The sequence below is a fragment of the Morus notabilis genome, unplaced genomic scaffold (assembly GCF_000414095.1).
Source record: "Morus notabilis unplaced genomic scaffold, ASM41409v2 Scaffold370, whole genome shotgun sequence".
Taxonomy (NCBI): domain Eukaryota; kingdom Viridiplantae; phylum Streptophyta; class Magnoliopsida; order Rosales; family Moraceae; genus Morus; species Morus notabilis.
In genome coordinates, this window is record NW_010358187.1 from 60,986 (window position 1) to 87,432 (window position 26,447).

The 26,447-nt window shown below is 34.3% G+C and overlaps 3 protein-coding genes across 4 annotated transcripts; 2 read left to right on the forward strand and 1 right to left on the reverse strand.

Moving 5' to 3' along the window:
- Positions 1–1,235: 1,235 nt before the first annotated feature.
- On the reverse strand, positions 1,236–5,716 carry LOC21400149 (pentatricopeptide repeat-containing protein At4g30700). 2 transcript variants are annotated; one of them, XM_010092205.2, is made up of 2 exons: positions 5,430–5,716; positions 1,236–3,561 (listed from the first exon to the last, which is right to left on the reverse strand). In XM_010092205.2, the coding sequence occupies exon 2, from the start codon at positions 3,317–3,319 to the stop codon at positions 1,433–1,435; it is 1,887 nt and encodes a 628-aa protein (XP_010090507.1). In that variant the 5' UTR covers positions 3,320–3,561; positions 5,430–5,716; the 3' UTR covers positions 1,236–1,432. The 2 variants fall into 2 exon arrangements, with proteins under 2 accessions (XP_010090507.1, XP_024017524.1); XM_024161756.1 differs by lacking the exon at positions 5,430–5,716 and having other exon boundaries at positions 1,236–2,822; positions 2,938–3,006.
- Positions 5,717–15,314: 9,598 nt separating this feature from the next.
- LOC21400150 (probable RNA 3'-terminal phosphate cyclase-like protein) lies at positions 15,315–19,810 on the forward strand. Its single transcript, XM_024161748.1, has 6 exons — positions 15,315–15,593; positions 15,706–15,855; positions 16,577–16,755; positions 16,837–17,012; positions 17,137–17,353; positions 19,199–19,810. The coding sequence occupies exons 1-6, from the start codon at positions 15,389–15,391 to the stop codon at positions 19,406–19,408; spliced, it is 1,137 nt and encodes a 378-aa protein (XP_024017516.1). The 5' UTR covers positions 15,315–15,388; the 3' UTR covers positions 19,409–19,810.
- A 3,288-nt stretch (positions 19,811–23,098) lies between these two features.
- Positions 23,099–25,839, forward strand: LOC21400151 (small nuclear ribonucleoprotein E). The gene is made up of 6 exons (XM_024161760.1): positions 23,099–23,344; positions 23,454–23,480; positions 23,604–23,666; positions 25,175–25,253; positions 25,334–25,379; positions 25,449–25,839. Exons 1-6 carry the CDS (start codon positions 23,303–23,305, stop codon positions 25,456–25,458), a joined length of 267 nt encoding a protein of 88 aa, XP_024017528.1. The 5' UTR covers positions 23,099–23,302; the 3' UTR covers positions 25,459–25,839.
- The last annotated feature ends 608 nt before the right edge of the window (positions 25,840–26,447 follow it).

Sequence of the window (26,447 nt, forward strand, 5' to 3'; positions counted from 1 at the left end):
TTATTTTCGTTTTTAAAATATTTACTAAATAAATTTCCATCTGCGTGCCTCAAAAGGTGTGCAAAAATATTTTCAAAAATAAATAAAAATCAATTTCAAACGCACCCAATATTTTAACTAGTACTACTCGATTAGCCGGGAAAATGTAATCCAAGATTCTCCAATTTTGCTCATCCACTTGGAATTTTTTAAATACAAAACTTATCTAATATTAAAAAAAATAATCTACAAACTCCATTGATGTTCATCATGCATACAAAAAAGAGAGAGAGAGAGAGAGAGAGAGAGAGCCTTTCAATTTCACTTATTGTAATTGACAGAAATTTTTCATATCTAAATTTTCAAATCCAATTTAAGAATTGCAAGTGGCTTAATCCCACGATAGAATATGTTAGACAACTTAGTTAAATTCATGGAGCATAATTATAATTTCAGATCAATCCCAATCCTCTCTTAAAAATAACATGAGTACATTTCACAGAACAAGAACAATAATCGATATTAAAGGATTTTTCCTTCACCTTCTAATTATGTCTTTCTTGTCATCTTGAATAGCTTGAACCGTATAAAAGTATGAGAAACTCCTTAATAAATTCTATTATTGGTGAAAATGTGTTAGTCTGTAGAGTTGTTACCCTCTAACTTTTTCAGTGAAAAAAAAAAAAAAAAAAAAAAAACCTAGCTAAAGTATAGAAAAACAAGGTCAATTTTGCGTATGCAGAAAAACATTCACCCTTATTAGAAGGGACATAAAGTTACAATCTCCCAACTCCCAAGTTTATTTTATATAAAAAGGCCAATCTATGAACAAAGGATATTAGTTGATGTACTTGTTTACGACTTCGGGTCTAGCTTGGGAAAAAATACAGAGCTTTCCCAAAATCATATGAATCACTAACGTTTGGTTTATGGATTAGAATCATGAGATTAGAACCATTTTTGATTTACATGTATTTTTTGTTAAAGAAAACACTGTAGCGAACCATGAATCATGATTCAAATCGGGATACGAATCCCCCAACCAAATAACTCATTTGACTTCATTGCTCTCATGAAAAAGGCATTACAGTTAAGAAGAGCTGTAATGTAATAGAGATGATAGAATTTACCGGCCTAACCCAGATGTAAGATGGGACCCGGAGGTCGTCTAAATCCACCTAAAGAAAATCCACAAGGGGAAAACCCACAAAACTAGAGATAAAACTCAACTCTCATTCAAATTCTAAATACTCCAGTCTATCAATTACAATAACTAATGGGGCAATTTATAGCTAACACATCAAACGGAAACCAAAGAACCACCAAGACAAATGATAAAAGTATATCTAAACTACTGGTATAAACGACAAAAAAAAAATATAAAAACAACTATTTTATGGCTAAATTCTCCTACTTCGCACCTCTAGAGTATAAACTATAAGCCTACTACCATTTACCAATAATCCCCACATGAACAAACCCCTTCCTTGAAGCAGTGAAACCGATTTGCATCTCGGAGAACAATCACCCTTTGTGTAATGGCTGATACAAACTTACTAAACGTGTGACAATCGCCACAAACTCTAAGGTTCTTTGTAAGCCTGATAGGAGTTTCATCAGGGGTGGCAACAAGTGCAAATGCAATAGCCAATTTCTCACTATGTGCAGACAATCTTCTTACCTTACCTTCTTCATCAACATCTTGCAAAACGAAACTCGTGTCGGGGACATAGCCTGCCCACACCAGCCTTTCATTCAGGTTCTTGAGCATGCCGTAAATCTCCTTTGACCGGGGATGAGTCTCATCTCCAGAACTAAACTGATAAATCTTGTTATCCACCTCAATCCATGTCCAACCAGGAAATTTCTTTAGCCTGCTCCGGGCCAAAAGATTCCTAATCTTTGCGACATCTTCCCATCTACCTGCTCTGGCATAAACGTTTGAAAGCAAAACATAATACCCCGCATAATGGGGCTGCAGCTGAAGAAGTGAATTTGCCACCTTTTCTGCCATCTCTACGTGCCCATGGATTCTACAAGCCCCAAGCAAAGCACACCAAAGCCCCTCATCTTTCTCTACCGTCATGCTCTCGACCAATCCAAAGGCCTCGTCCACTCTCCCGGCACGCCCCAAGAGATCCACCATACAAGTATAGTGCCTAACATCTGGCCTCACAGAGTACTCCTCCCACATCGATGAGAAAAACCGAAGACCTTCTTCAATCAAACCTGCATGACTACAAGCATACAACAACGAAACAAAGGTTATTGCATTTGGCAATGTCCCACTCCTCAACATCATATAAAATTCATCAATTGCTTCCCTACCACGCCCATGGTGACCATAAGCTGCAATCATGGTACTCCAAGAAACAACATTCCTTTCTACCATTCCAACAAACACATCCCTCGCGGAATCAATACACCCGCACTTCAAATACATATCAATCATTGCCGTCCCCAAAACCACATCCAATGGAAACTTCTTCCTGCGTACATAATCATGCACAAGCCTGGCCTTATTCATAGCCCCCAACTTCGCACAAGCAGAAATGACAGTAACTGTAGCAAACTTATCAAGAATTACTCTCTCCTCCATCATCAAGTCGAACAGACCCAACGACTCATAAGCGTTACCGCACTCTGTATACGCACGAATCATAACCGTCCACGTAACAAGATCTCTTCTCGGCATTTCATCAAACAGTTTACGTGCACCCTCAATCACACCACATTTTGCATACATATCAACGAGCGCAGACCCAACAAAGCGATTAAACTCCAACCCATATTTCACAACAATGCCATGAACAATTTTCCCGTTCACAAAATTCACCATGTCCCTGCAAACCCTTATCACAAAAGGCAATGTGTAATTATCGGGTCTTACACCATTTTGAATCAACATTCTAAATATTCCAAATAAACCAACGAAATCTCCAACCTTTGAAAACCCACCAAGAATTACACTCCAAGTAACTGAGTCACTCTCTTCCACGCTGCGAAACAGCGCGTAATCATCGCCGACCGCTTTGTGCTGGGCGTAAATGTAAAGAAGCTTGTTTGCAATGGTGACATTTTGAAGCATTCCATTGACGACCACTTTGGCATAAATTTCCTTAACCTGGGAAACACTTCTGCTGAGGAGAAGTGCAGAAATGACGTGTCGGGGTTCTAATGGACGTGAAAATGGGGAGGTTTGTGAGGTGGATTTAGGAGCCAATGCATCTGAATCTGCCATGGTAGCGGCTGTGGAAGCCAAGCGGAAGAAGGGAAGGTTCTCATGGCTCGAGCGAGAGAAGCGATGTTGTTTTCTGAGTTTGAGTTTGAGTTTGAGCATGGCAATGGCGGTAACGGTAACATTTAACGAACTTTCGAACTACATAAGGCCGTACGGGCACACTGAACTAGGGGTTTTTGTGAAATAATACAAACGATTCAAATAGTTAAACTACTTGACAGATTTCACGGACAAAGCACACACAAAAAAGTTAAGAGTGCAGACCTTGCAGGTTGGAGAATTGGTAACATCCTCTGTAGAATAAGCAGCTTGGTTTCTCTTCTTCATCATCCCATGTTATTCTGAAAAACAAAGCAAAAATTGTTAAATTTTTTTTCTGGGAACAATTGCTCAAGTTATTCATTATTGTCGTTTCAAAAAAAAAAAATAGCCATTATCGGATTTTCAAACACAAAACTCTAGAAAATACAAGTAGAACTATATAAATATATACAGCCTATGTAAGTAAGCACATCAATAAGCATTAACAATTTATTACTAGCCTCAATTACCATCAATACCATAACATTAACTATGCGTTAATTATATGTCTAACATGTAAAATGTGAAAGAATGACAGGAACTCTATAAAACAAGAAACAAAGAACCGGTAACTGAACCGATAACTGCCCTTGACTATATGTTAATCATTTGTCTACTTAAAAATTTACTTAAGGAAAATGCAAAAAATATGGAAATCAATCAATCTTAATCAAGGGGATCAGATTTAGAAAAAGTTTAACAGATAAAGACTTGAGTACAATCTGAACGAAAAAAAAAAAAGACAACCTATGCACAACTTACATACATAAAGAAGATGAAGATGGACTAAACAGAGTAAAAATTATGTGGCTCTATTGCTATTCAATTGGTTGTAGGTGGTAGAACCACCTTCTCCCTTGTCCCTACTACTCGTTAATTTGACACCATATAAATTTAACTTATAAGGCTTAAGCAATTCATCACAGATTCACTCATTTTCCATCTTAATTTTCAGCCCTTCAATTTTATTGTCAAGTTTCATTTTCCACCAAATATATCAAGAAAACAAACACAACAAACACGGTTTAAACATATTCTATGACTATAAGAACTAGTTTCTTCATCAATCAAGCACAAACAGATCAAGTATTCAGTAATCCCTCCCATCATTTAAGGTCCTAATCTTATCCCACCTTCATGCAATCGAATTCACTATCTGTTCTCATCCATCAAACACAAGAAAGAAAACAAAAAACGAGGAATTTTAATAGAAACTAAATTGGCCAATTACAGAAAGAAAACTTTTTTACCCTTTCGGGAATATAGATCATTATTTGATTTGGAGCAAAAAAAGCTAAAAACAACAGATCAAAGAGAATATAAACCAAGCAATCACTAGTTTTTGCCATAATCAGACTCAAAAAAAATAAAAAAGGATATCCTAACTTAATACTATTTCCTTCTTAAAAGAAGTGAAAAAGAACAAAACAAAATGAAAGTTAATCAATCCAATATCAATTTGAATTTTTTCTATATTATGCTGCTTAGATACCAAAGAATAACTTAAGGGCAAATCACCAGCCAACCTTTCGTCGTTAGTATGTTAAGCAAATATACTGAGGCCACTAATCAAGATATATGCCATAATCAAGGCCAATCCTCAGAACTCAACTCGAATTGAACAACTAATTCCCTAGCTACTGAATTGCTTAACCATATCACTCATTAAATTCAATCAACAAAATTTTTTTCTTACCTACATCAATACTACTGCTAGACAATAGAATCAAACTTTTATTACATCCAAAGTTTTTCTCTTTTTGGGACTACATTTCCCTCCAATAAATTAAAAAAACAGTCCAAACAGACTAGTTGTTTTACACTAACATATATTGTATGTTATGATATGACTTCCTAACCTAAACAAAATGTAATTTTGTTTTGTGTCACCAATATATATATATATATATATATATATATATTGGAAAAAGCTTCATTAACAAAGGGCCCCCAAGCAGCAAAAAAAATAATAATAAATAAATAAATCTCAAAGGAGAGCAAAAGAAAATAACAAGACATTTTAACAAGCACCTCACATGCAATATACTAAATTCACCAAACAAGTTCATTTAAACTTGCAAAAACTGTCTAAAACGATTTTTTCACTCGAAACAATTTGAAAACATACTCAAGAGAAGCAACTGCAAACATAAAGGATCACCAATGTCACTGAGCTTGCTTCAAGATATCGACTACTCCCAAAATCCGATGCCCATATTCAAACAGAATTCCCAAATCCAACAAAAAAACAAGTTAAATATGCCCATATGAAACCGCTTTGTCTGAGGAATGAAAGAACCAAATCGGAATGCTTTGAGGAAGCTATTAAAGCAGCTTCAGGAGAAAACTGGTGCTGATTGATCAAGTATTCAGAGACTGTAATGGTGGATGTCTTGGACTTCTGGGTAGTGAAGAGGAAACATGATGTCGTTTAGTGGGGAGAACGACACCACACTAAACCCTACACCCCTTTTAGAAACGACGTGTTAGCTGTTGACTGTTGTTTATGCGTTCGTATGTCGTTTCCATTTGTACTACATAATATGTCGTTTAAAGAAAAAAAAAAAAAAACGACAACTACATGACTAGAGTTTAAAGTTTGGGTCAGTCCAAAGGGATATTCGGGTCGGCCCGTTCAGGAAAATCTAAAAATAAAAGGGAAATAGTAGGAAAGATGCCCATATAAAAAGCTTAAGAAAGTATATAGGTCAACTTTTAGTTATAAAAATTAATAGGTCATACATAACCAGATAAGTTATGGACAAATTTGTCAAGTTATGATTCATAGCCAAATAAGTTATGAACAAAAACCGGGAATAACTTATCAAGTTATGGTTCATAACCAGACAAGTTATGAACGAAAACAGTAATTTGGCCTATTTATTAACTTATGTAAACTATTGGCCTATTAATTTTAATTTATCTCAAGTCTTGACCTATTTCCCTCTTTCACCCATAATAAAACTAAATTCAATTGGAGTGAATAAAAATTAAACAAAATCCTCAAATACGGAATAGGTTGCCAAAAACAAAAGAATTTGAATTCAATTGGATTTTTTTTTTTTTTTACGGTGAATTCAATTGGATTTAAGTGAACATGGAAGTGTTTAAGTTGTTGTACAGTGCAAGTTTTGGCGGGAGTTATAACTAAACTGCTCATTATTGACTTGGTTATAAAACAAGAGAAAAAATATCTGGTCAACTAAAAAGGAGAAAGTTACAAGAATAGTTTTTCATCGTCCTATTATTTATGCTATTAAAAAATATTTTGATAGAATAAAAAGATATCATGTTGAAAAAAAAATATTATGATATAATATGAAAGATATCCTACCAAAATATTAATTGTATAAATGATAAATTTAAAATTAATAGCATAAATAAAATAATGTTATCCTTTTATGTTGTTCTTGAAATTTTTTCAAACTTTAAACTTTGAGAAATGCCTGACATTCAGAAGAGTTGTTTTGAAAAAAAAAACAATTTCACAAGGAAAATAATCACGGTATATGCTAATTATACAGATGCAGATTTTGATTCCATATAGCAAAATGATAAAAAAAATAAAAACAATTATAATAATAATAATCAGTTGTTTTCTTCGAGGAAAAATACTGGGCCCGATTTTCACTTGTGCCAATGCTGAACAACATACAGTAAAGGTCTAAAAGTAAGACAATAAAATATTAAATCCTGAACGCATTTTGAAACGAGAAAAAAAAAATATTTTTACTGTTGCACCAACCTGATAAATGTTAATAGAATATCTATTGTTAAAATTGTGTTGCACCCTTTTTCTTCTATCTAAATAAGCTCATTCTTTGTTAAATGTTATTTTCTTTAATTCAATATGAGAAAACATTCAGGGCCGTTTATTTCGCTAATTAGAGTTTGTAATTCGAATTGAGATGTGATTTTATATGAGAGCTTTTTACTGTAGCAAAAAAGTTACATGTGACTATTTCTGAGAACTTTTTCCTGTAGCAAAATTCAAATTTTAAACTCAAATCGGTGAAGTGAACGATGCCTCAATGACCGAAGGTGCATCTAGTTACTATGAGCTGCGTTCGTTTAAATCATTTTATTCCCCACCAAATAGAGAATATTTTCTTCTCCCACTATATATAGCGTTCTAGGTGTATAAATACATGATTTTATTAAAAGCAGTGGAGAAAAAAGAAAAAGAAATATATGCATACATTTGGAAAGAAAATTTACAAACATACAAAGAGAAATGTGATTTTCTCTAAATGTATGGGAGGTGATTAAATAGATACGTTTGTCATTCACTAGTGGTTAAAAAGGTTTACCACTAGTAGTCTAGTAAGTTTTTTAAAGCAAGCTTAAAGCTTTTGTATAGTGGAGTCTTACTTTATTTCTATTGGCATTATTTAAATATTAATAATAATGAATTACAGTAATGTGCTCCTAATTTTGATCGTATTTTGCAACTGTAGCTACTACTTTATTCTTGATTTGCATGAAGAACTAATTTATTATGTTTAAAATCTCTTTCAATTTTATGTTATCTTATAATTAACTAAACTAGCTACTATCTGATGTTCATACTTTTAGAATGCTAGTTGAGGGCACGTGGGAGTAATTTTCTAGGTTCCATTCCTGTATTATCTAAAAACAAATAAAAACAGGAAGAAACAAAAAACAGGGGCAAAAATGATAAGATTAAGTAAGGGTAAGAGGCAAAACAAAGATAATATATGAGAAACCAAAAGGTTATTACATATTTTACTAATATACCAAAAGATGTTGTTATATTAAATTCAGAAATAGTAGAAAATAAGCCAATATGAAAAGCTCAAGAAAATATATATGCCAATTTTTAGTTATAGAAATCAATAAGCCATAACTTGTCAAGTTATGGTTTATAACCAGATAAGTTATGGACAAACTTGTCAAGTTATGGTTCATAGTCAGACAAGTTATGGACAAAAACTGTGAATTATGGACAATAACTTGTCAAGTTATGGTTCATAACCAGACAAGTTATGGACAAAAACAATAATTTGGCCTATTTATTAACTTATGTAAACTATTGGCCTATTAATTTTAATTCATTTCAAGTCTTAGCATATTTCTCTCTTTCTCCCTATTAGATTTTCTCTGGTAGCAGAGGGATCGGGCCAATAGGCCCGCATAGAGGGGACTAAAAAAAAGAATAGAGAGACTAAAATGATAAGATTAAGTAAAAGTGAGAGACAGAGTAAAAATACAGGACCAAAAAAGTAAGTAAAAAAAGCGACAAAAAAACAACTTAAAGAAAAGAGAAGCAAAAAAAAAAAAAAAAAACAAAGTTGGAAAAAAATGGTGTAAAAGGGACTAAAATTAAATTAAAAATATAGAAAATAAAATAATAATAAAATTAAATGAGGGTGAGACTTGAGAGGGAAAAAATTAAAGATTAAAGAAGCAAGAAGGAAAAAAAGGGGCCCAAAAACAAATAGAAAAGAAAAGGGGGCCAAAAATAAATAAGGGAGAAAAAGTTTTAAAAAACAAGCAAAAAAATAAATAAATAAAAACCCGAAAAAAAAAACACGGGAACAAAATGGTACGTACCATCTCCTCACAAGAAAAACGTTTCGCCCTCATGCGAGGGCGAAACGTGGGCAGGTGTGCGGGCAGGTGTTTTGGGGATTTTTATGTCCCGTTCATTTTACTGATTCGAGTTTAAAATTTGAGTTTTGTTATAGTAAAAAGTTCTAAAAAACAGTCACATCTAACTTTTTTGCTACAGTAAAAAAATTCTCACATAAAGTCGTATCTAAACTCGAATTAAAATTCAAATTAGCAAACTAAATGGGCCTATATGTTAAGATATCTCCCACTCAACAGTTGTAGTCCCAATGTAGGATAGTGAAGTTTGGAGGCAAAACCATTATTCTAGCTAGTAGAACTAGAGGAGTAGGGAACAATTTACAAAGTTTCTTGCATTATTCACATAATAAGAGTGTTGTAGAGACTAGGGAATGGGTTTTCAATTTTCTAACAGCGCACTTCTCTTTTTGGTTTTTATCTCATTCAACTTTTTATGATTTCACTTTGGAGAATAATTAGAAGAAATTATTGGTATCGGATTAGTCGTTTATGACGTTTATTGTAAAAATAATCAAGTAAGAGTATGAAATAATAATGAACACAAGAGAGTTGGTATCGCAGTTCAATAATCATTTACTCTATCGGGTCACACCTAGATGTATAAACAATCCACTAAGTGAACAGGATTACAACTCAAAAGGACTTACACTATAACAATAAAGGCCATTTGCGACGACAAATGTCATCGCAATTACTCCCCGTTAAATAAAATAATCATGTTGTCGTTAATAACTTAAATGTCGTCGCAAATAATTTATGAGAATCAGGTGAAGGTGTTAGAGTTGATGGCTAAATTGCAGCCCAATATCCAATTACCTACGATTGATTGTCCAGAACCAGTTGACCTAGACACTCCTCTGCCTCCTTCAGATGATAACGGTCCTGATGATGATTCAGATGCTGGCGATGCTGCAAACTTAGACGATTAGTTCCGTTATATGTACTTTTTTATTTTTCACTTTATTTAGACTTTTATGTTTTTTTGAACATTATATATGCACTTCATGTAGTATTCATAATATATTTTATAAATTTATTTAGATTTAATGTTTTTAATATTAATTTATATTTCACTTTAAATGTATCTTAATAAATTCTATTCAGTATATAACATAATAATGTTTAATTAAAAATTAATTAATTGCCATTTTTTAAAAATTATAAAAAAAATTAATTTCGGTTTTTTTGTGACGACTTTTTTATACTTGTCGTCGCAAAAAAAAATAAGATTATTTGCGACGACAATTTGAAATGTCATCGCAAAAATGGATCATATCACGAGAAATTTACGATAACATATTAGCGACGATTGTCGTCGCAAATACATTTACGACGACACTATGTCATCGCAAATAATTTATTTGTAACGAATTAGTCGCAAAAAACTTTATGTGCGACGACATACGGTTTTTTGCGACGACTTTTTGTCGTCGCAAAAACTCTTTTTTCTTATAGTGAATTAATCTATCCAAGATTCTCTCTCTAAGAAGACACCTATGATATTACAACTACCTAATAGACTTGCTCAATGAGCTCTCCTAAACTTAACGTTGAAATCCCTTTAACAATACAGTTTTCAAGTCCTTGCCATCAAATGACTCGTATAAATGGTTTTCTCAAAATTCCTCAAGAAGAGCCTCCATTGGCATGGCTCAAAGCGACTCGATCGTCCCTTTGCTCAGAATATCTTGCTCACACCTAACTGGCGTATTGCCACTAGGTTCATAATCCTGCACCATTACATTTAAAACAAAGTAAAAAAATGTCAAAGACAAAGCAAAGATAGTGTGCAATGGGCAAAATATACCGTATCAACAGAACAAGTTATGACTTCTTATACAACACGGTCTTATTAGTCATATTATATACACCACCACAGACTAAATACGTGGTTTTTTTCCATATTAGATATCACATAACATATTGTATTAATTTTGAATGTTATATCAAATTAAATGATGTATGAAAGTTATCAAACACCATAGTATTTTAAAATGATGCAAATACGAGTTCTAATACACCGTTCTAGACATGCCCTCAATTGTGATGACTACAACTTTGAAATAATCTAATCGCATCTTTTTCAAATAAAGTCTAGCGACCGTTAATTTCCAAGTCCAAAAAGGAAAACAAACGTTGGGCGCGTTTAGAACTCGTTCCAAAATGATTTTATTTTTTTGTATAAAAATAAAAATAAAAACGTTTTCAATCTCATACAAAAATCATTTTTAAAAATGCGTTTAATAGTTTTATCAAAAGATTATTTTTAGTATAAAAAAACCCCATTAATGTCTATCTTTTTCTCTCTCTGCTCGAGAGATGAGAAAACGAAAATAAAAAATAAAAAATGACTAAAAGTCATTTTTTATTTCTCTCTCATTTTACACTAAGTTAAAAAATCGTTTTCATTTCCGTTTTTTGTCTTTATTGAGCCAAACGCCGTTTTGAAAACGTTTTCATTTTTTCTTTCTCAAAAGACGTAAAAAATAAAAACGGGATCAATTTTAAAAACTATCGTTATTTCGAGTAATAACTATAGTAGAACAATAAACTAGTGGTAAAAATACCATATCGGGTGTTGGATTAAACTGTGAAGCATGTACCGAATAGTGTGATTATATATTATAACGTGACACAAATTTGCACACTGTAATGCCAAGCGATATTTAATTATAATTAATTGTCTCCGAGACTAGTACAATCTTAAGTACTAAAACTAAACTCTGAGCAAATATTAATATCATGTTATTATAGGAATTTTGCACTATTTTTTTTTTTACGTCAGAGCAAAAAAAAAAAAAAATTTGCAATATGTATATACACATATGATACATATATAATACTTGTTCACACATATATTGAAGTGTAAAAGACAGCTTTAGGGATCACACTCTCCTAGCAATTGTATTTATAAGAGAAGAAAGTGACCACGTCATTAATTGGTCAAACCATGGAGGAAAATACAGAGTTCACAGCTTAGCTAGCTCCATGTTACATATGAGCAAATAATTCTAACAAGAAATTGGGAATAATTTTTGGGATATTAGTGTTGTCCAATGCCGTAACAAATTAATTAAATATAGACGCAACTGTAAGAAATACGTATGTTGAACTAGCATCATTAGAAATTGATGTAAGTAATCGGTTTTTGGTGAGGTATTGGGAGGAAGACGCTAGACTTCATCTGTCTCCGTCACGAGTTTTAGATTTCAGACAGCGCAGCGGCCTTTGAGCTTTGTCCCTCTCGTCGGAGTAGATATGGGTGTTGGTTTTGTTTGTGGTTGTGGCTGTGGGCTTGGATGTGGTTTCGCTATGGTCGGGGGTGGCTCACAATGCGTGAGTTTTCGGGAGGGCAGGCGTCTTCGAGATTTGAGCTCTCAAGGTGTTGTGACTCTCCTGGGAGAGAGCGTGTCGAGAGGGGGTTGGCTGTTGGCGAGTATGGGTGGCTCCACGAGATGGCTTGATGGCGCTTTGGCTGCTGAGACTCCTGCACCATTTAGATCTCTTTTCACTAGCTTTTTTGACCTTGTAGGCTGCCTCATTTTTAGGTTTTTTCACTGTGATGTTAAGTTTTCATCTTCATTTGTGGTAGATGGTTATGTTGACTAACGTCGATGTATTTTCCACCACTTAGGTTTTGTGTTTTGTTTTCTTCTGTTTATTTTAAGTTTTTGATAACGTAGGTTATTTTTCTGCAAATCGATTGTTTTTTTATGTTCCATATGCTTTAGGTGTTTTTCAACGGTGTTTTGGGTGACCTTTGGTTTACAGATATTTTATACTCGATTGATTGAAGTTTTCCATCGATTGTAGGGGTGTGTTTTCAAAGAGTCATATGTGTGCTCATTATCTGTGTCAACCTCCTGTTGTAAGAGCTCAGTGCACATTATATAATTAGTGGAACCGGTCAACAATTTGGGTTAAATTATGCTTCACCAATGTTGGGGCCCTTTTAGCGAGAGCCTGTCGATGTGAAAGGTAGAGGACTCGTGGCCCCTTTTAGTTTGTGATGACTATACTCTCGTCAGTCTGACGAAGTCGAAGAGTTTCTAAGTGCGCTTCCTAACATCGATAGCGGCCAGAAGGATGATATTGGCCCTGGCTAAGTTAGGCTAAACTCGGATGCCCCCGAGAACAGCGGTATCCAAGGCGACATCTGTTGCGGTTCCAGTTCTGAGGTTTCGATGGGGAGCTTCAAGTAGGCGTATAGTGTGGGAGAGGAATGTGACCAGTTTATGGAGGAAGCTTCTAAGTGGGTAACGGAGTCATATCTCTTCGTTTGTGAATAAAACGATTCCGACGGATGTAGCGTGCGGAAGAGGATAAAACTCAGTCTTGGGGGTGTTAGGCCACTGTTAAGGGGGGTTTCGATGTTTTGGGGGCTTTGTCACCACTTTCAATGGGGAGTACGCCTAGAAACTTGTTCTAGAGGGACTCCGCCGGAACTTATGGAGAATGGAATTCTCTGTCGGTCGCTCTGATAGAACCCAAAACCGGAGGAAACACCAGCCAGGAGGATGGGACTTTTGATCTCTGCTTTCTTCCTGCCTCTTGAGAGGCTTGAACGTTAGTTTTATAGACAAGGAATGAGGTAAAGAGAGGGAAGTTTTCCCTCCAACGATTTTGGACCTTGGCTAAAATCCCTCCAAAACCCTACATCGATAAGGCATTTCCAGTATGATTTAATGGTAGCTTTCGTCGATCGCAAGGGTGGGCTTGCCAAAGAGATGAGAAGTGGTTTTTTGAGCAACCAATGGGGTTTTGTGGCCGTTTTGGGTGAGATCAGAGAAATGGCAGCCTAGAAGCCAGAAGGCTTGCCTTTTCTTATTTGTGTATATTCAGTCTTTTTGCAGTTTTTTAAGGAAGAAAGATTTTTGTAGATCTCTGGAGAGAGAAGGACGAGAAAAGAAAGGAAGTGTTGGGGTAAAATGTTATTTTGTTTTATCATAGTGCACAATAGACAATGGGCTAACAGGCTATTCCACATTATTCACAAAGGTCTAAGATTGTACAGATAGTGACTGTAAGTTTGGATAATTTGTCTTACCTTATCTAATTTTCTTCATAATTCACGTTATCATAATTCCCTTATAGATCCAAGGCCACCCCAAGTAGGCCAAGGATCTAATTATGCCGGATAAAATGGGCTCAGTCACATTTATTGTCCTGCCAAACCACAGCCTACATAAAAGTCTCCGAAACGTGACTTGAGTTCACGTACTATATCTAGAGTCGTGTTTATTAGATCTGGGCCGAGCTGATATCTTGTAAAATTTTGAGTATCAACAACCAACAACGCAAACACATTTATGTTTTGTAGAAGGAAAATAGATAGCAAATCGGAAGAAAAAAATTAGATGATTAGAAGGAAAAAAAAAAAAAAAAAAAAAAAGAAACCGCCCGTGAAACTTTTGTTACTATAATCCCAAATTCTTTCATTCATGAGAAACATCCAAATTGGTTACGTCAAGGTTGAGAAATTTTAACGATATCCAAAAAGTAAAATACAAAAACTAATTATGAAAATCTTGGTGGTGCTGGATGACGGCATGGCGCTCGCCAAGGGTCCTTAGCTCTTTGCGCCGACTACCAACTTCACGCCCAAGCGTCACCCCATATCGCCAACGCTTGTCCTTAGGAGCTTCACTTTTCACCCCGCAAGATCCTGGAATTTCTTTATGCAACAACGGTTGCTAATGCAAAGACGGAGTAAATAAGATAGAATGCCTATAGATGGTGGATCATTTTAATTTTGTTTTAAGTGACTTTTGTTTTAAGAGTTTTATCTCGTTTAGAATTATAATTTTTAGTTCTGTTACAGTATTTTTTTCTTATAAAAAATTTAAATTCTAAATTTTAAAATTATAATTTTAAGTCTATAAACTAAACGTCAACTTAATCTCACGAGATAACCATTCTTATAGATAGGTCAGAGTGTAGAGATGGTAGATGATGAGTGTTCGACTCAGCAATTTTTTTCTCCATTTTTACCAGTTCTTTATTGTGAAATAAGGGTATTTTAGTCTTTCTGATGTCAAAAGAGCTCACCATGAATAAAACTGTTAAAACAGTGGACAAAAAGGATTTAATTATCAACATTTTAAGAGTGTAAGGATGAATTTATCAATAATAATAATAATAATAATAAAAATAAGTATTAAAATGTTTCGTTTAATTCATTGATTTGAGTTTTTAATTTGAGTTAAGATGTGATTTTATATGAGAATTTTTACTGTAATAAAAAAATTAAATATGACTGTTTTTAAGAATTTCTTACTGTAATAAAATTAAAATTCTAAACTCAAATCGGGGTGAGGTGAAGCAAGCATAAAAAATTTAGAGGACCAATTACTGCAAAGAATTTAGGTGTAAATACAATTTCCCTTTCTTAATACCAGTTTGTAACGAGAATCCTATTATTCTTGTTCGACGCATCGAGGGGAAGAAAGAAGAGAGCCGCCGAGGAGAGAGAGAATGGGAAAGACGGAGTACAAGACGTTTCAGGGAAGCCGGAGCCTGAGGCAGCGGCTGCTTCTGGCGACACTGTCGTCGACGAATGTTGTCGTTGAAGACATTCGCGCCGACGAGACATGGCCTGGCCTTAAACCCCACGAGGTCTCTTTCCTCCGCTTGCTCGAGAAGGTTTGCGACGGCTGCAAAGTCGAAATCAACGAAACAGGTTTGTTTTTCGATTTAACCCTTTTCGTGGTTTTTGAGGTTTCTGTTGTGTTTGTTATTGCCCGTCAAGTGTTTGTGTTAATGTCTGTGAGAATATTTTTATTCCATGGCAGGGACCAAATTGAAGTACAAACCAGGAATAGTGATGGGTGGTAAAAACCTCGTCCATGATTGTGGTCTTAGCCGCTCCATTGGTTATTTTATGGAGCCCCTTCTTCTGCTTGGCTTGTTTGCAAAGAAGCCCCTTACCATAAGGCTCAAAGGTGCTCTTTTTTGGTTTTTTTTTTCTTTTGAGATATTTTTGGTTAATGGATTTGTTTGTTTGCTCATTTGTTTCGTGTAATTTCTTTTATTCTTTTATATTATTATTATTATTATTGATTTTGGGTTCTGCTTTGGGGTTGAATTGTGGGTACCTATTTGGGCTATGCTCATAGAAATTGGCATCAACTAAACGAAAATTCTGGACTAAAACTACAATGTAATTATTTATCTTTCTGTTTACCTTCCTTGTTTATCTATTTGTATCTTTGTTTTTTTCTTCCAAATGAAGGATAGTAGTACAGTTTAGAGTTTGGAGTCTGAAAATGCATTTGTATAGTAGTATAGTTTGTTGTTACTTTATTTGGGACTTTTTAAGTTTGAAATATAAGTATACTTCAAATTTGGGATTTCCATTCAAAAAAAAAAAAAAAAAAAACATGTATATATATTTGGGATAAACTTTTTAAAAAATTCTAATTTGTATACTACAATTAAAAATTCTCAAGGGGGTTAAATAAGGGAAAATTGTAGAAATTTTCTCTATTAGGGGCAAAAGTTCAAGGATCCCTGTCCCCGGGCTTAAGGCGGCTATGCCCCTGTTGATAGAATACCAAAACCCATGTTGTTTCTGCTTTTGAAAAACTGAGAGATTTTATTTCAAAACCTCCTTACTATGAATGATGATGGCATAGATTTGAACAAGTTAATTTGCATTTTCAGGAATTACAAATGATTTGAACGATCCATCTGTTGATACTTTCCAATCAACTGCCTGGCATATTTTGAAACGCTTTGGAGTTCCTTCAGAAGGGTTAAGGCTAAAAATAGAGTCTCGAGGGGTTCCTCCTCTTGGTGGTGGTGAAGTTGTTTTGTCATTTCCTATGGTCCAGAATCTTAATGTAAGTTCCCTAACTCTGTAAGTTTCCAAGCTTTGTATCCATTTTGGTATTATATATTCCTCTTTCTGTTCTGCTTTGCAGGCAGTCACGTGGACCGATGAAGGGATGGTTAAGAGAATTAGGGGTGTTACCTTTTCGACTAGAGTATCTTCGCAGTTTGAACATTCCATGATATATTCGGCTCGAGGAATCTTTAATCGATTGCTTCCCGATGTTCATATAGCTACTGATCATAAAGCTGGTCTACAAGCTGGAAAGTATGTTTGCAAGCGTTACTATATAGTACCAAGTGTTTGTAACAATGACATTCTTGATAAAGGAATCTGTATATACGGTATATTGGTATGACACCTTGCTTATGGGTACATGATTTAATGTCAGGTCACAAGGCTATGGAATTTCACTGGTTGCGGAAACTACATCTGGCTGCTACATATCAGCTGATACAACTGTTTCTTATGCACGGCCAGAGGAGATGGATGAACTTCAAGATATGGAGAAGAAAGATTTGACACCAGCAGAGGATGTTGGTTTGCGAATTGCTTCTGTTCTGCTTGGGGAGATTGAGCAAGGTGGAGTAGTAGATTCAACACATCAGGTCTGTCTTTCCTTTCACCTCTGCTTTCAAGCTTGCCTGACCTATCATTCCAATTTTTCCTTTCCATACGTCGAATGCCTTTGCACTAAATGAAAAAACACGCTATTCATGACTTTTTATTTCTTGTTAAATTGCTATATCTGTTTTTGTTATGTTAAATGTTATATGCAGTTTATGTAATCAATTACAAATATGCATACTGTTACAACCCTTGGGTAGAACTCATTTCGAAAAGCTAGCTTATAGGGAGAGGGTGCCCAAGTGGTTATAAACCGTACTTTAGCAATGTGGGACTCAACTAGGATCCTTACATACCACCACGCTTCCGACGCCGATGTCCACAGCGGCCCACTCTGGATGGCCCACTCTGGTCTTTCTAGGTCGCCTCTCCCCAGTTCGCCCCTTCCCGCATCATGGGCCCGAGGTGGGCATGCTTTGATACCAATATTTATAACCCATTGGGTAGAACTCATTCCTAAAAGCTAGCTTGTAGGGAGAGGGTGCTCAAGTGGTTATAAATCCACATACTAAGCCCATACTTTAGCAATGTGAGACACAACCAGGATCCTAACACATACTTTCTCGTTTTACCCATTACGATTTTGGGAAGTCAAAATTTCTGTAGTTCATATAAAACGGGGAAAAAAAACAAACAGAAGAAAAAAGAAAAAAAGTCCTAGAGTGGATTTTTTTTTTCTGTTCTAAATATCCATCATATCTTGGGAAACTAAACGAGGGACAGAACTGACACAAATTAGAGAACAACTTCATCTCTACAAGAATTAAAGCAGTGGGTATATTTACACTTCTATGCAAATTTCACTTCCTCCTAAAAGGAAACTCTACCTGGTGAGTGATGACTTGTCTTCTTAATATTCTGTTGTTCCTTTCCAACTTGTACTAAAACCCACAAAAGAAGGCAAAAATATTCATTGACATAAATGATCGGCTCCTTTACTAGGCTGAAACCAAATAGGCCTTCTCAAATAAAACGACCGGTATCCCCAGAATAAACTGCAGCAAAGACACATTGCTATGAGGACTTCCTTTTGTATCACATCACAGCTATGACCACTGCTGTGACTATCCGAAAATTGGAGGCTGATGTCATATAGACTTCTATATGCCTGTCTTTTCTCTCTCCCCCTCTTCCACTGTCCTTTCTATCTCTACTCTCTCTGTCTTCCACTATCCTTCTCTCCATTTCTACTTGTCTGCCATTTCACTTCAATTCACCTCCCTTGCCGGGAATTCTGTTGTATAAGACCAGGTTATGGTTTTCTTTTGCAAACATCAGCTGTCCCTAGAATTTTCAGAATTGCGAGTACACCAGAGAAAATCAGTATTTCTGACAGCAATATATTTTCCATTGGTTTATTTATTTATGGCAATAGATGATTATTCTTAATGATCTATACTTACAACCACTGAATGTTCTTCTACAGCACTATGCCATCCCTAAATCACATATTCAGTCAAAATTTCTCTGCCCCCTTTCTTTGGCAACAAATTTACAAATTCAAAAGATATGTTCCTATTCAAAAGTCATTACAGCTTTCACGGAAGGTCAAAGTTACCCTTTTGTAACTACCATGTTATAGATTTCTGAATTTTTATGTAAAATGCTTTTGTGAATCATTTATGCTGAAGGTATGTGCGAAAACGTCTAGCTCTCCGTTACTAACTGCCAATCTGCTAGCTTACTATTGAAAAAAAAAAAAAAAAAAAAAAGAAGGAAAAAAATAGTAATAAAAAAAGTAAAAAACATGTGTAAAAGTACGTGGCTGTTCCGGGTTTGAATGTTTCTGGTGTATAGTAAACATAAAGTTGAGTGTGGTTTTGCAGGGTCTCTTATTTCTTCTTTGTGCGCTATGCCCACAAGATATTTCAAAGGTTCGGGTTGGAAAGCTCTCACCATACGGCATAGAAACACTCAGAAATATCAGAGACTTCCTAGGAGTAAAATTTGTCATAAAGCCAGATCCTGCGACAGGGACAGTTATACTAAAAGGTTTTGGTTGTGGGTTGAGGAATCTATCTAGGAAGGTCTCATAATGACATTGCGAATGTGTCCGGTAAATTATCCAATACTTGGGTCTCTACGTATATGCGGGTCCGACGTATTGTCAGATGGGCTGATGAGTCCTTGGATGCGGATATGATACTCTGGCTTTGAATGTTTTGCTAATTTGGTGTTCCGGTGCGATCGCTTCAACCCTTCATTAGCAGAGAAGTTTTGACATGTTTTCATCATTTTTAAATGGGCGTGCTTTATATTTGTGAAAAGTGAACTGCTCAATTCGGACATCAATTTTCCTAACTGAAGCTTTTGTTGACAATTAAGTTGCTTTTGGCACAATTTTGCAGCATATATTATTGAGAGTTGAGCTTTTTGTCGATTGTAGGATGAATGTTATTGCTAGGTTTGAATGATTGGATTTCAAGAGATTTTGTTTATGTTTTATCACGCTTTTCTAAAAGAAATTGCTTTATAAGACGAGGACATGGTTGACAAAAGATTGGCAATTTGTTCATCGATACGTTGCCAAGGTTTTCTGCGGAAAATTTTGTGTTTTAACACTATAAACATTAAAAGAGTGCAGTATTTTTTTTTTCAATATATATGATGATTTTTCACGAAAATATTGATAATTGTAAAATGTAGCGGTAAATGACAAATTCCAGTAAAGTATCCATAAATTTTGATGAATTTCAGTGACAATGATGATTTTTCGATGAATTTTACTTCTCAAACTAAAAGTCATGGTACCAATCTAGTCTAAACGAAGGTACCTAAATATAAAAACTTATTTGTTATTTTTAATTTCTTATCTTATGAAATGTTATGGACGTCCTACCCCGATTGTATCGGGTTTGTGCTTTGATGATGATGAAATGTTATGGACGTCATGGTTTGAAAAATCGTATTTTTGCAAAAATTTTTATATTTTGACACTAACGAGAGGTGCAATATATATTTTTAAAAAATACTTTGAAGATTTTCATAAATATAGATATTTCATTTCCGTTAAAAAAATAGCGTTAAATGACAAAAGTGCACGAAAATTTTGCAAAATATACATAAAATATCGATGAAATTTTGGTAATTATTTTAATGAAAATTTTGCAAAATATGCATGAAATTTTGGAAAAAAATTTATTCAACTTTTATAATTACTATTTAGCCATTAATTAGTTTAAAATTTAAAAAGATATAGCCTTCAAACTAAATAAAATAAAGCAGAAAAAGTCTCTCTCGTTGATGACCTATATGAACTCTTTGGTGAAAGAACTTTAACACCATCATAAAAGCAAAAAGGGTGGGTTTTGGTAATTTTTTTTTGTTTCATTTTTATACCTTGCATTTTAAGATTATCAAACAATCACACTTTATATTTTCGATTGTATTAAAGTCATACCATCATATTTAGGCCTCATTCATTTTACCGATTCGAGTTTTCAGTTTTAGGTTTCTACATTAAAAAACTCTCAGAAAATGTCACATCTAACTTTTTCTATTACAGTAAAAAGTTCTCAGAAAATGTCACATCTCAACTCGAATTGAAAACTCGAATCCGCGGAAGTGAACGAGGCCTTAGGTTTTATGCTCAATTCTTACCTTTTATCAATTATTAGTTGATTGTGATGATTGAAAAGTCCTAAATGCCCTCAAGAAAATAAGAATTAAGAATTTTTTAAAAGTTAAAATTAAAAAATGTGAAGAACATTTAGGTCTATTCTGTAATAAAATAAATCTTTGATCGAAAAAAGGTAAGGATTCAGCATTGATTTGAAATGTGAATGTATAGATTTGATACAACCTAAAGCATAAAGTATGATTTTTTTTTAACCTCAAAATGCTAATAAAAAAACCATTTTGACAACGATCAAATGTATGGTTGCATAATCTAGTGAGAAGAGACGATTATGGCAGGTCCAAATTCGCATGTCGTGTTAATGGTGAGGGCGCGAGATTCAGGATTAGACTAATTTAATCTATTGAGTTTTGGATTTTAAAAGATTAGAATTTATTTTCATGAAATTTTTAGTTTTTTTCCTCTAAATTTAAGGAAATTAATGCCATTTTTAACAATTTGACAAATTAAAGAGTTATTTTTTAAAATCTTTTGATACAATTAAGGGTGATTTTGAGATAGTTAAAAAACACAGAGTATTTTTTAGATTATTAAAATGGAGTTTTTATAGTGAGACCCCTAAATTTATTCCACCGGTAGAGTAAGTTTTAGGAACTGTGGGGTTGAAAATGGACCGTTAAAAGACAATGTTAGTTTTAGTATTTCTTAGAGCATGTTTAATTCGCTGATTCGAGTTGAGATGTGACTTTATGTAAGAGCTTTTTATTGTAATAAAAAAGTTAAATGTAACTATTTCTGAGAGTATTTTACTGTAACAAAATTCGAATTAGTGAAATGAACGGGGCCTTATTTAACTCACCACATTGAGATCTTTTTAATTATTGAAAGGACCCACTACATACATTTAAAAAATAAAAAAAAATGCTTTCAATTCGAATTCAACCGAATGAATTCCCTTTTTTTTTTTTTTTGCTGAATAGGTAAACAAATTTGAAATTTCCTTTCCTCTTTAATATATGATATATTCATTTCCAGGGTAGGAGTGTCCATGGTATAAGGAAGAGAACTTAGAATTTCAGAGAGGAAAAAAGAGGATTTAGAAACTCATACTTTTATTACTGAGCAAACTCTTTACAAAGTTTTCTTGGTTGGTGGACTTCTGCCAAACCAAAAGAAATGCCTCGCCTTATATTGTTGAAGCTGGACTCACAAGACTCTGATCTTATCCGACAGAATAAGATTTACACCGTTTAACTTTATACTTATTTTACAAAGGACAAAGTGACTTTTGACAAAGTAGATCATACACTATTCTACTTTTGACTAATTTGAACAGAGGACAAAACCACTTTTGACAAAGTGGCAGACATACTATTAAACTTTTACCTAAGCACACAAAATAAATAAACTTTTTACAAGATAAGATCTCAGGATAAGATCTTGTGACTTTTGCAAAAGATGACAGCCGGTGCCTTTCTTTTCAGCGGAGAGTGTAGTTCCTATTACTATATGTTCGTATCTCGTATATTTGGTATCTAGTAGTACTAGACAAACAGTGACAGGTAAACTTTTTCTACTATGAAGAGTTAAGACAAGTCTGATTGCTCCAAAATTAAGACGAGTATGGCCTTCAGCAAGCCATTAGGTAACAAGTTCTTTTGGGATCTCAAGATCAATATATTGTTCTTGAAAGGTATTGGGGATAAGACATTTATCAAGTCTAGAGGATCAGACGTAAGGCCCGTTTAGTTCGTTAATTCGAGTTTTTAATTTGAGTTGAGATGTGATTTTATGTGAAAACTTTTTACTGTAGTAAAAAAGTTAGATGTGACTGTTTCTGAGAGTTTTTTATTGTAACAAATTTCAAATTCTAAATTTGAATCAATCAAATGAACAAAATTATAGTATTATCTGAAATTTTAGATCCTTCTATTAATCTCCGAGACTTACATTTCTTGTTAGATTTCTAATAATAATTTTAAGGTAAAACAAATAAAAAAAAAAGGGAACATTTTGGAGGCAGTCAAAGAGGCAATTAAAATGGTAAACGACTGATTGCGACGAAAATCACAAGCCCCTTTAAGTAATTAAAATGGTAAACGAATATATTCGAGTTTGATTGGGGATGTCCATGGACGGTGGGAGAGGAGAAATTTGGACTTTTTGGTAATTGTCCATGTGCATTTCTGAATCAGCTAAAATTTAGGGGTGCTTTTTGGATTTCTTTTTAGGGTTTCATATTTTCTCCTCACACCGAAAATTCCCTCCCATCCACCCGCCTCACAAGTTCTCTCTCTCTCTCTCTCTCTCTCCTCTTTTGGGTTTAGGGTTTTGCATTTCTGAATCAGCAGCCATGGCGAGCACCAAAGTCCAGAGGATTATGACCCAACCCATTGTATGTTTCTTTTTCTACTTTCCCTTTCGTCTCTTTTAACTTTCTAACTTCTGATTTCGTCGACTTATGTCCCCCTTTTTTTTTTTTCTTGTTTTCTTGTCTGTGGCAGAACTTGATTTTCAGATTCCTTCAGAGTGTAAGTTGTTCCCAGTTTTTCGTTCCAATTAATTGCTTTTGTCTTTTGGGTTTTTTCTTAAAATTGGATTAATGGATGTGATTTCAAATTTTTTTTTTTTTTTTTGGATAAATTTGGTTTCAGAAAGCACGCATTCAAATTTGGCTTTTCGAGCAGAAGGATATGAGGATTGAGGGCCGAATTATTGTAAGTTTTTCTTTTGGGTTTCTAGTTTAACAAGATTAGTCTTCTTTACAATGATTTTTCTGTTAATTGTTTGGATTTGGTATGTTTTTTCTAAAAGACATTGTGATTGAAGTGGGGATTTAGCTTTATGTATGCTCTTTCTTCAATAAAAGGTTTTGTGGATGTGAGTACTGAAAAATTCTTTAGCATTTCAAATTTATTTTAAGTTTTTCACACCTTATCAGCTATACGTTTGTTTAGTTAGTTGAAGTTAGAAGGTTTTTGTTGTATTTTGTATGGTTGCCCTTTGTGGTAGTAAACATCTAAAATTTGTAAATTGCATTTGTTGTTAGGTATAAGTAAAGAGAATGCTAATCGGTTATAAGTAAAGAGAAATGCTTAATTGGTAATTTGGAATGCAGAGGCTTAGTAAAATATTCAGAATTTCTACTGCCATTGGCAGCCTATGGTCGGAATTTTAAATGGAATTCCTGTTCTTGGTTCTTTATTGTTTAGACAGATGGCTATGGCCGTTTTAGGTCATATGAAAAGTCACTCAAACTTCTGAAAGGGTGCCAATGCCTTAATTGTCATTTACACCCTAAGATAGTTGGATAATCAAAACCAGAGCTCTACATTTCTATATCTCATTATTGGGGACAACTTTACCTTTTTCCGTTTTCCGGTAAAAAGAAAATAAGCTCAGAAAGAGTAGATAATTTTTCAAGGTATTCTAGCTGGGCTAGTTGGACTAAGCTAGTCAACAGACGTGTGAAATAATAATAATAATATTTAATAAATTATGTTGTGTATCTGTTACTCAAAAGACTTAACAGACAAATGGAACTATGAAATATGCTGCTGATTTGCAACATCATAACACTGTTCATCTTGGGGTCGTTGGTTAGTTCTTGAACCTTTTTAAGTTTGGTCCTTAAAGTGTGTGTGTGTGGTGGTTTTTTTTTTTTTCTGCTTCACGTTGAGTTGTTCTTGAACTTAATATTTTTGGCATTTTTTATTCCTAGAGTGTAGTTTGCACATCTGTGTATTTAGCATACTGTCTTTTCATTTATTTGCTGTGAATACCGAGGGCTTCTTAAAGTATCAAGCCTTGTAATGCTGCACCTCAACTGAAGAAAGGCTAAATATTTTCTCTCTCAATCTATACCTGTAAATGTCTACTCAGTGTAATTTTTCTGCTAGACCTGAACAAATAATGTCTACTCTTTTTTTTTTTAAGTTTTCTTTAATAATTTAGAGTGGGAGATTTGGTGTGGGATTAGGGTTTTTTGGTGGATACGAACCTGGTTGGGATTTGTTGGTTTCCTTTAATGTCAATTATCTCCTCTGTTCATCAAATAGCAAAAAGAAAAAATAAAAATAGAACTTCTCTCCCGCATCTAATTTCTGTCTATGTCAGTGTTTTTATCCCGCTTCTGTCATATTTACTCTTTATAATACATTTCTCTACGAATTTAAATAATTTTCTTGTTTTCCTTTTTTTTTAAGTCTTATTCTCGGTTTTACAGGGCTTTGACGAATACATGAATTTGGTTCTGGATGATGCTGAAGAAGTTAACATCAAGAAAAAGAGCAGAAAATCACTGGGTAGGTGTCTTTTCCATTCTGCTCTTGTGTTCTTGTTGATGTTTATCTCTGATAAGTTTTCTTTTCTCTTGTTTCTTCAGGGAGGATTCTTCTTAAAGGAGACAACATAACTTTGATGATGAATTCGTAAGTAACAAGAAAACACTCACATCTCTCTCTCTCTCTCTCTCTAAACGAGTTTTGATAAATTTGCAGGGGCAAGTGATGATCAATTTCTGGCAATTGGACTAGCGGGTCGCATTGTTCCAGTCACATGTATGTTGGGCTTTTAGAATTGCTGTGCGCTGCTTAGTTTAAGTACATTTTGGATGGCATGTAGGATAACTCAATTTCCTCCAAGTAGATAATCTGCTGTCACTTTTTCTTGATCCAGTTTATATGTTATGCTTTCTGTCGCATTGTAGTCGAGCAATTGAACCTTAGACACATGTCATGAGTAAATTTGTTGCACTATTAACCATGTCAAACTATGTCCCGCTCCCTGTTTCAAATATATGTGTCTGGGAAAGGTTATAGAAATGTCCTAGTTGTGTTTTTGTGCAGAACATTGTAAAACATCATATTTCTTCAATTTTGCTGTCTCAAACAGGGAATGAATGAATCTGGCTAGTAATGCTCTTTGGAATTTGTCAGCGTCCTCATTAGATTATGGCCTCGTTTAGTTCACGAATTCGAATTACCAAAACGCTGCTAGTCCTTCAACTGATTTTGCAATTTTGCACTAAAATTATGTTCTCATTTAGGATTATCTATTATATTGCAACCCAAGTTAACATAGAAAATTCTTGAATAGGGCTACTTAAAATGAGGGTTTGAACTTTGAAGGGATTTTTGAAATGCCAAACTAAAATTATGTGCTGGTTTAGCTATTTGAACCAAACAATTTAGTTTGAATTAACTCTAAAGGTTCAAATTAGTGTTTGGTTTAGAAATAAGAAGTTCAAATTAGTGTTTTAAGTCTTATACTTAAAATGATGCATGAATGAATGAGAAATTGACACTTGAATTGCACATGCAGACTTGGAAAAACCAAAGGTAAAATTGATTGTCCACATGGGAAAGAAATCAAGGTCAATTGGTGTTTAGATTGGTTTCTTTGCTTCTGAATCAAATTTGTTGTATGTTCCAGTTCTTATAAATAGGACCAGTTGTGTTTCCATCTCTATTTTCTTATCACTCATCTTTTCTTTTTTG

What these genes read in the sequence shown, in the direction of transcription:
- LOC21400151 (XM_024161760.1), top strand. Translation starts at nt 23,303, where the DNA reads ATGGCGAGCACCAAAGTCCAGAGGATTATGACCCAACCCATT. An exon ending in TTTTCAGATTCCTTCAGAGT is followed by an intron (nt 23,481 to 23,603) that starts GTAAGTTGTTCC and finishes ATTTGGTTTCAG; the next exon opens with AAAGCACGCATTCAAATTTG. An exon ending in AAAGAGCAGAAAATCACTGG is followed by an intron (nt 25,254 to 25,333) that starts GTAGGTGTCTTT and finishes TTGTTTCTTCAG; the next exon opens with GGAGGATTCTTCTTAAAGGA.
- LOC21400150 (XM_024161748.1), top strand. Translation starts at nt 15,389, where the DNA reads ATGGGAAAGACGGAGTACAAGACGTTTCAGGGAAGCCGGAGCCTGAGG. An exon ending in CCTTACCATAAGGCTCAAAG is followed by an intron (nt 15,856 to 16,576) that starts GTGCTCTTTTTT and finishes TTGCATTTTCAG; the next exon opens with GAATTACAAATGATTTGAAC. An exon ending in CTATGGTCCAGAATCTTAAT is followed by an intron (nt 16,756 to 16,836) that starts GTAAGTTCCCTA and finishes TCTGCTTTGCAG; the next exon opens with GCAGTCACGTGGACCGATGA.
- LOC21400149 (XM_010092205.2), bottom strand. Translation starts at nt 3,319, where the DNA reads ATGCTCAAACTCAAACTCAAACTCAGAAAACAACATCGCTTCTCTCGC.